This window comes from Mytilus galloprovincialis, chromosome 9 (assembly GCF_965363235.1).
Source record: "Mytilus galloprovincialis chromosome 9, xbMytGall1.hap1.1, whole genome shotgun sequence".
NCBI lineage: Eukaryota > Metazoa > Mollusca > Bivalvia > Mytilida > Mytilidae > Mytilus > Mytilus galloprovincialis.
This window is the reverse complement of record NC_134846.1, coordinates 77,901,627-77,912,031: the sequence shown is the minus strand read 5'-3', so window position 1 is coordinate 77,912,031 and position 10,405 is coordinate 77,901,627. Positions and strand designations below refer to the sequence as shown.

The 10,405-nt window shown below is 32.7% G+C and overlaps 1 protein-coding gene across 1 annotated transcript; it reads left to right on the top strand.

Annotated features, from left to right (window-relative positions):
- Positions 1-418: 418 nt before the first annotated feature.
- LOC143046027 (uncharacterized) lies at positions 419-6,899 on the top strand. The gene is made up of 3 exons (XM_076218978.1): positions 419-520; positions 2,872-3,798; positions 5,055-6,899. The coding sequence occupies exons 2-3, from the start codon at positions 2,912-2,914 to the stop codon at positions 5,323-5,325; spliced, it is 1,158 nt and encodes a 385-aa protein (XP_076075093.1). The 5' UTR covers positions 419-520; positions 2,872-2,911; the 3' UTR covers positions 5,326-6,899.
- Positions 6,900-10,405: the final 3,506 nt, after the last annotated feature.

The window sequence follows — 10,405 nt, the reverse complement described above, 5'->3', positions numbered from 1 at the left end:
ATCTGATGCATTGACAGGGTAAACATTTCCTGTTGTAAGTGATATCTGATGTATTGACAGGGTAAGCCTTTCCTGTTGTAAGTAATATCTGATGCATTGATAGGGTAAGCCTTTCCTGTTGTAAGTAATATTTGATGCATTGACAGGGTAATCATTTCCTGTTGTTAGTGATATCTGATGCGTTGACAGGGTAATCATTTGTACAGTCTAAAATTGATAATAAGAAATGTGTGTACGTCTTACGTGTGGTAGTTCGAAGTTCAATGTATAATGAAAATAGTTTTTTTTCAATTTTATTTTATTCATCGAAAATGTTATTTGAAATCGAATTTATACCAAAGTAGGCCGACGTTGGCGATAAAGCGAAATTATGATGGTAGAGTTGTCTTTCTTTTAATGACAGTTAAATTATGCTTCGCTGGTTTTTTGTCTGAGATATTTAAATTTTACATTTATTAAATATACTTTAAACTATTACGAGAAACATGGCTGACATAACGTATACTGTTGACATTTATCGGTAAGTAGTGTAATAAATTTTCTTACTGGAAGACTGTAAAATCATAGTGATAACCTCACGAGGATAAATTTTCTGTAATGATATTTTTACTGTCGTGTAACAGTTAGTGTTAGATTTTGAAGGGTTTTTTGAATTGGTTTTCAACATTTCATCTCCATTTTCATTTCAACAAATCTTTAAATTTACAACAACAACAACAAAAGAAAATAAACTCAACTGAATACGAAAAGTATTTGCAATTTGAATAAAGTAAGCTTGTTTTAATACTTTTTAAGTAATATAAAAAATATAATATACTGAGTGTAGTAAGAAACGTAGCATACTAGTATCACATTCTTAGTTCTCAATGGTACCTTTTGATTGACAAACAAAAAAGTTTTTGAAAGGCAGTCTTCAAACATTTGACTATACATTACGGTTTAAATAACTTTTGATCGAGGGGTTTACCACGGTTGAATTTTTTTTTTTTTTTTTATGCACGACCTAAGGAATCTCATGATCCGATTAAAATACAGATCTTGTATCCAAGTTTTGCTAACATGGAACTGACAACTTTCTGTTCTTGTCATTATTACACGATGATATCAAATAATGAAATTTCAGCCGTCAAATGTGTGAAGTGTGTTTCAATTAGATAAAACCCGAGGATTCCGGAAGGTCTTTAAAACAGAAATTAGAACGGAACATTTTCTGATCCTTGTAAGCAAACTTGGATACAAAATCTATACTTTAATCTGATTGGAGAAATCTATAAAATATCACAAAGGTTGGTCAATTTCAAGAGAAGATCTGTTGGTATTAACCTTTTTTAAATGGAAAATTTAAATAGGTGTTGTGTTTCTATCGTCACTCAGTATTTGTACAGTTTTCATGTTACAACAAGCATAAGACCACACACATTCAGTATTGACACTATCACTGAATCAGTCAATGTAGGTTAAAATCTCCAAAAAACACTTATATATACGTGAACAATCCTTATTGGGCCACACTGACGTTATTTGCTCACCTTGTCATAAGTATTAATGGGCTAGTATTGTAACCGAACTATGTTGGAGTGTTACTAATGTGGACCTCATCCAAATTTGTGATGTTGTCGAAATTAAAAGTATTTTAATGGTTGGCATTTTGCTTCTGATTGATTGTCTAAAATAGGGTAAACACAGAATTCATAGAGCAAACGAAGATTGTGATTTGTGTTGTGTTGATTAACATGCTGATGGACATTGCGGACTATTAAATTTAGAGAGACGAAAAAACGAGAGGGACATTCAAAATCATACGTCGAAAATAAATTGACAACGCCAGGGCTAAAAACACAGGCACTTGTCTCAGAATTATTTTCATTTTGAACATTTATTATAGATAAATAAGTATGCTGTAGTTTTAGTATGTTTAAATGTGGTTAAACATTTTACATTCGTACATCGTAGCCTCAGACCAGTTAGGTGCATTACATGTTATTTAAAATGTCTATACTGTATCTATGCTGCCTAAATTCCCCATCTGCGTGCTCTTTGTTTTTATGTTATGTATTATAGGTTATTCATTTTTTTAGTAAAAATAAAAAGTTTTGTACACGTATTCGTTCTCGGAACTACACTCACAAAGTTTTAATTTTTCTGAAAACTTTCTGTATTAATTATTTTCATGACGCTTTTGGTTACAATTTCAAATCCAATATGGTCGCTTTATTGGAATAGCCTATTTAATATTTACAATCGAAGATGTATGTAGATCAATTCCTTCAACAGGAGTAATGTTAGCAGTTTCATATTATCCAGCTTATCAACCAGTGGCTATTAGAGCCTATAAATTCTTTTGGAAGTCAAATTTTGACAAACAAGAATGTGTCCATAAGTACACGGATGCCTAATCCGCACTATCATTTTCTATGTTCAATGGATCGTGAAAATGGGGGAAAATCTCTAATTTGGCATTAAAATTGGAAAGATCATATCATAAGGAACATGTGTACTAAGTTTCAAGTTGATTGGAACAGACGGACGGACGCACATACCAGAAAACACAATGCCCATAAATGGTGCATAAAAATCATTCCCTTTATGACTTTTCTTTTTCGCCTTGTAGATAAGTACCATGATTTATTTCGTGATCAAAGGTTTATACCTGACCCTGGTGGGAAATGAGACAATGACTTTTTAGTGTAAAAGAAGAATACGTAATTGATTATCCATAATTCTTGTAAAAATGATAGAAACAATATAAATTAATTATCTCCGCTATACCAGCCTTCATTGATTACCAATTAGTTCTTAGAACTTTGCTATATACTTACTGGAAGTCGCTTTTCTTCCTATTGATCTAGTAAATATTTGATTTCTGAACAGGTAACCAGTAACATTAGACAGAATTACCAATTTGAAAACAATGTCAACAGAAGACGAAAAAAAGAAGTATTGGTGTGATCAAATCAAATCTATGATTGGACCCTGTATGATAACATTTGCCATACCAATGATGATACCGGGCTTTACAATAACGTTTGTAGCTTTCACAGAAGACAATGCTTTCCCGAAATACGGTGCTCTACATGTTGTGGGAATTATAATCTTGGGAATAGCATTTATTTTACTTTTATTTGGCTGTTTACTTAGGTTTCATTGGAAACCGTTTATTTCTCCTGACCTAGAAATGCATTTATCACCAATGGGTTCAGCTCGTCGCTTACAGTCGGACAGAATTAGGTCTGGGAGTTTTAAAGGTGAAAGGGTGAAAGAAACTCAAAGTGAAAGTAATTCAAAATCTAGACATAACGGTTTAGCCACAGCACGAGACAGGATGGACAATATTCCACATGTCGTTCCAAAAACAGAAGTTAAACCCGAATCAGAGACGGATGGTACGGCCAGCGAATCCGAACTGAGAAGATCGTTGACTGGGAGTATTGAGCGAAATTTTGATATGATTTCGTCCCCTAGGAGTCGTAACCTCAGACCAGTTAACTCTGACTCATTCGATGAAGATTCGAACGACGCAAGTATTAATCACTTTGAAGTAGAGAAATCTTATGAAGCTCTACAGGAGTTTAGGAGGAAGAAAAAAAGAGGAAAGAAAAGGAACCAGAAAGAAAAACTATCAGATAACGAAACAGTGACAAGTAAAACATTGGTTTCTGAATCTCTATGCGAGATTGATCAGCACACAAAATCCGCCCAAAATTCGGAAAGTGAAAGTGACAAAAAATCGAAAACAAACAAACAAAGTGAAATAATAGAAACAAAGAACAGTAGTCCAGTGGAAACAGAAAAACGCAGGTAAAATAAACAAAAATTGTTAAACCTCGAAGTTCTTTTAAAGTAAGAATAATTGAGAAAAAGTATCCGCACACTAAAAAGGCGGGGTTTGTGTAATAATAATCTGTCGGCATTGTTAAATTAAACTGCGGCCGCCGCAAAAAGAATAGAGAAATATGAATATGCGGGCTGGAATAATAATAATTTGCGGTCGGGAATGATAATAATTTGCGGTCGGGAATGATAATAATCTACGGGCGGGATTAATAAAAATCTTCGGGCGGGAATAATGATAATTTGCTGGCGGGAATTTGAAGGCCGCCGAATAATTATTTTTAATGCATTTCTAATGGGAAAAATAAAAATAATCGGGGGGTTCACTGTGGCTTTCCATACACGTCTAATGCACTTTATAAACTATGTATAATTTTTTCTGTCTATTTCAAAATGCACATTAGATGGTCATATATCTTACAATCCAGTATGACGCCGAACAATTAATATGTCAGTTTGTGTCGATCCTGAGTATGAAAATCCCTACATATCACACGATTCCAGAATAAGATCTAGTAGAATTTTAAAGTCAAGGCCAATAACATGACTAAACTAACAAAATGATGTCGGCTGTGACGCAACTAAGGAATTTGAGTAATTATGCGTGATGTTAGAATCACATGACTTCTGATGTTTTCAGGGCTATCAAGGACAAGTACATGTATGATACCTTTTGAATGTAATGATGTTTCAGGGGCTATCCAGGACAAGTACATGTATGATACCTTTTGAATGTGATGTCGTTTTCATGAAAATATTATCTTAAAGTTTATTATCTGATTTACCGGCAATATGAAAATGCAAAAAAAAAAAACACCACCCAAAACATTGATGCCGCGAAATTTTAACTCCACCCGTTAAGATAAAACACTGTTAAGTATCCCCCTCCATGTTATATATAAGAGTGGAAAATGGTATCTTTATACATGTAAGCTAAATGTCTTTATTTTTATCGTTTTTTGTGAATACTTGCTACAAATGTAAAAAAATAAAGAAGATGTGGTATGATTGCCTTTGAGGCAACTCTCCACAAGAGACCAAATGACACAGAAATTAACAACTATAGGTCACCGTATGAGCCTTCAACAATGAGCAAAGCCCATACCGCATATAGTCAGCTATAAAAGGCCCCGATTTTTTGCTGACTTTTTATTCTTTTCGTGAAATGTAAAATTTCAGGATAATACTCTAGACATTTTTAGCACTTTTTGGTTCTTTTTCAGTGTTAACAATACAGCCGACAAGAAGACAAAACGCAAAAAGAAAAAGAAAAAAGTTTTAAACTCTCTACGAAATGAACAAGAAAGACCCGGAAATAAGAATTCGCAGATAATGTCATCCATGTATGAGTCTAGTGTCAATGCATCACATTTACATAATAGTCAAAATGAAGAACCTGATTCTGACCAATCAAATATCAGTATTGGTTCTGTAGATTCTGTATTAGCACAATACACATCACGATCATTGAAAAGTCAGAAAGATATTCCATAGTTATCATGCCATTCTGATCAATCAAATATCAGTATTGGTTCTGTAGATTTTGTATTAGCTTAGCACAATACACATCACGATCATCGAAAAGTCAGAAAGATATTCCATAGTTATCCTGCCATTCTGACCAATCAAATATCAGTATTGGTTCTGTAGATTCTGTATTAGCACAATACACATCACGATCATTGAAAAGTCAGAAAGATATTCCATAGAAAGTCCTTTATGTCATTTGAAAATGATTCACATGTTCACTCTGTGAAAAGTAAATTAACACCGAGAAACGGAAAGTCTCTAATCAAATGGCAAAATCAAAAAGCTGAAGTAAATTAAACGAATGGATAAAAACTATCATAATCCTAACTAGACATTTTCTTATGTAGAAATTTGTGGATTAAACCTGCCAGAATGTCATTAACATAAAGCATATTGTCAACATATTTTTGTTCTTGCTAACAAAAGTTGCTCCTGTAACATTTTTTTTTATCAATAATGCTAGAATATCTGTTCCTGTTAGAACAAATATTCTATATATGTATATGTCTTCCAGCAGAAATGATATCTAAAAATATTTCTTTTCTTATGTTTTATTGTTAATAGTTGTTTGGTGGGCTTTAAGGTTCACATAAATAAATTGTGTCTACGCTATAACTATATAGCATGAGCTATAAAATATCTATTTTAGATTATTTCTATACATGTATAGAGTTTATATTACCTTTTGTTTCTTTCAATAGTTTTCCTTAAATTACTCGTGGCTCAATATATCCATTTAAAACAATTCATTTGGAATTGATGATTTTTTGTTTATACATATAATGAAAAACCTTACACAGCAACTTTTAGAAAAAAATAGAAGTGAAGTATATAAAATGTACATCAAGTCAATCGAGCCAGAGTCAGTTATTTTGATTACACCTAAGCAATGTATAACACAATTATGTGAGAGTAATCTATCGATGAAAAATGGACAGAAATATTTAATTTTCGATAGTTTATAGAAAATATAATGGATATCGCGTTAATGCAAAATGGTATCCAATAACTAATCTGAAGTTTACAGAAATCCTTTTTTTACTGATCATATTTTATAGCTTTTAAAAGTTATGCTTCTATGTTATATACAACTACGCACATACTAATTCAATTTTATGGGTGCTTAAGATTGAGATAGGAATGTTGTTAACCTGTAAGAATTTGATTTTTAATACGACACAAATTCTCATTGTTAAAAAGCACATGCAGGGTTCAAATATTATAGTCTGGTTCACTAACATTGACTGTCTATTTACAGCTAATATTGGTTGTTTATATTATAGCAAAACCGTCTTTTGGTGTCGTTTTAACATCTAGACACAATTTCTTGTTTATCAATATAAGAATGCCTTGTTCTCAATGTTTTTTACTTCACTTTTCACATTTTTAGAATACCTACAAGTTAAGTTTGTTTGTTTTTTTAATCCAAAGGAAATACAAGTCTTTCATTTAAAGCACGACTGTGATATATTTGTTTTTATTAAAGTACATAATTGTAAATATTTTTTCAAGTAGAAATACATTAAATTTGAATTGCAGTTCTTTGCTTGATTAATTACATGAAGTTGATGAATTGTTGTTTGCCTAACGTCCAGTGGAAAATATTTCATACATATTTAGGACGAGCAGACATGTATACTGCTTGGTATTTTATCTTTGTTACACAATTTTTTGTATAAAGTATTATTGGCTTTGAACTAGCTTTTAATAACTGTAAATACTCTCAGATTGAGAGTGAGTGCATGTAGTCTTTTTGTTATCGTTGTGTTTCAGTATATTGATTTGATTAGTCGAGTCCTTTTCAACTGATTTTAACATTTTTTTATGTAGTGCTTTACACCACTGTCCCTTGTTGGGAGGGTTAAACTTCTGTAAACATATTTACCCCTCCACATTCTGTTTGTGTCTGTTCAAGGTCAATAGCATGTTTTTCTGTAGTTGTTGCTGTATATTCTATTTGTTCCTCGTTTACTATTATGGTTTGTATATAAATCGGACCGTTGGTATTCTCATTTTAATCGTGTTATAGTTTTTGTCGATACCTTTTATAGCTTGCTTTGCCGAATGGGTTTTGGTAGATTTACGTCATTCGGTCTCTTGAGGATTGTTGTCTCATTGTCGATTAACAAATTCTATGACGGTTAGAGATGCTCTGCTTCGTGAAAGAAGATAACTTCATGCGAAAGTTAAGTGTATTATACCGGTAATGAACAAATTACTTAAAAAATTTACTAAATTTTTCGATGATTTGGTTTGCAAATAACTTTAGTTTAGTTTAAACATATTTATTTATAGTGGATTGCGAAACAAGTTTTGCAACTTATATAAATCCTTTTCCACTATGCAAATAACTGCGAGTACTCTTAGATATGGTTTATATGTCTTTTTGTTGTTATGGGTGAGGGATATATTAATGCCGTCTGTATTTTTTTTTTTTTATTTTTTTTGTATTTCCTGCCTTGTATCGATCTGATGAGTCAGTAAGTCCTTTTCAGCTGAAACTGTTCCAGGTTAGGAGAAGGGTTGAGCGCTAAAAAACATGTTTAACCCCGCCACATTATTTATGTACAAGTCAGGAACATGTAGTTCAGTTGTTATCGTTACTTCATGTCGGTCATACTTATTCTTCCTAAACTGTTTTGTCATGTGATGGATTAGGCCGTTAGTTTTCTCAATAAAATTGTTTTATATTTTTTTCATGTCGGAACCTTTTATAGCCGACTAAACGGCATGGGTTTTTCTCATTGTTGCAGACCGTACAGTTTCTTATATTGCTTTCATGAACTTCATTTCAACTTTGGTAGATATTTGTATAGCAGTGGTTCCAAGGTATGACAGTCTTGATGAAGATGAGATGGCAATACGGGACAGCACCAAATTACATTAATGATAAATAATTAAAAAAAATTCCACAAAAGAGTTTAATCACAAAAACTAAAATTTTATTATAAAGAAGGGAGGAAAAGGAAAAAGCTACACAGCAAATTTGTTTTGTGAGCTGAAAACAGCATTATTTCGTTAACCATTCGTCTTATTTTTGTAATAAGTTTTTTTAAAAATGGTACTGATTTGATTTATGTATGCAACAGCAAAAACAATACTTTTATATGGTATTATGACGTGTATATCCTTTTGTGTCGGAAGATCTACAAGAGACGTAGAGAAGAATATACCTTTCATAAACTTAAAAAAAAAGCAAGGTTGAACGAATCCAAGCTAGGTTTTATACCGTGTTTTATTCTGGCATACCACTTCCAAAATAATATCAACAGTTGCAAACCTTTATAGTAGTTAACACTTGAATAAAAAAAGTTCGTTTTTCAATGATATGAATGTTTAAAATAAAAACATGCGCTTTCTGTCGGATTATATTTGTCTTGTACGGATGGGCCACAAAATTTTATACAATTCAACCCAACAAGTCGCCACAGATGTGTGTCTCGCCTGAAGGTCATAGAGATTACAATCCGGAAGCGGCATTAACTATTTGTTTTAAGCCAAAGGGTTGAGGGAGCTAACTTGTATGCACATGATTAAGACGGCATGGTTTCGAATCTACAGGTTGAATTCCTTGCGCTTACTTTCATTGTTGACCCCTAATTATACTTTGATTATATATATCGTTGTTGACCACTGTATATCGTTTGTTTATGTGTATCGTTTTGTTTTGTGTTTCGTTGTTGACCTCTAGATATCGTTTGATTGTGTGTATCGTTGTTGACCTCTAGATATCGTTTGATTGTGTGTATCGTTATTGACCTCTAGATGTCGTTTGGTTATGTGCATCGTTGTTGACCTCTAGATATCGTTTTGTTATGTGTATTGTTGTTGACCTCTAGATATCGTTGTGTGTTTAATTCTATGACAAATTTGAAAATCGTGTTTGCGATACAAGATTGATTGTTGTTTGCTTCACGTCCGCGATCATATGGAGATGAAATGTCAAAGATTATAGTCCGATTGAAATCCACTTTTTATCGTTTTATTATTTTTACAGTGTATTTTGGTATCTATAAAATATAATAACTCCCTTACATTTAAATTCTAGGTTTTTATTTATGCAATAAAACAAGTTTTTATAGTTGGGAATAGTTGGTAGTAATATTTAAATGATAGGTAGGACTAATGGAATTAAAGAATTAACCGTTACAGGACATGGTCAGGTGTTCCGTTTACACTCTATACAATTTAAGAGGGTTACATCTTGGTCAAGTATCTATTATTTGTATATTAATCAGTATTGTTAGTGACAATTCTGAAATACCCACCATTGAATAAAATTGGATAGAGCCTTTCAAGGCTTGAATTAATATAAAAAGTATGCTTCATCTCTGAACCTAATGACGTTTGTTTGGCTTTGTAGCAGGATATATTATTAAGCAGCCACTTCAAGTTGGAATGGGGATCTCGTGTAGGCTACAGTTCAACGGTCTCATGCATGAACCATAAAATTTTAGCGATAAATTTGATGCCATTTAGGGAAATTATAGAGTACACGGTATATATGAATGTAAGATGTAGTATGGTGTCAGTACAGCCCATTTTAGCGCAAAACTTACATGTTGGCCTGTTTTTTCTATAGTCCATTTTTGCAAAATCATACTGAGTACTCAGCCGAATAGATACAAAAAAAAATAAAGAGATGTGGTATGATTGCCAATGAGACAACTATCCATCAAAGTTCAAATAAAATGGATATAAGCAATTATAGGCAACCGTGTGACCTTCAACAATGAGAAAAACCCCCATAACCGGCTATAAAAGGCCCCGACATAACAAAAATTGAAACAATTCAATCGAGAAAACTTACGACCTCGCCATACTTAAAACTTGTTAGCTTTAAATGTGTTTTCCTTTGCGCCTGTCCCAAGTCAGGAGCCTCTGGCCTTTGTTAGTCTTTTATTTTAAATTTTAGTTTCTTGTGTATAATTTGGAGTTTAGTATGGCGTTCATTATCACTGAACTAGTATATATATTTGTTTAGGGACCAGCTGAAGGACGACTGCGGGTGCGCAATTTCTCGCTGCATTAAAAACCTATTGGT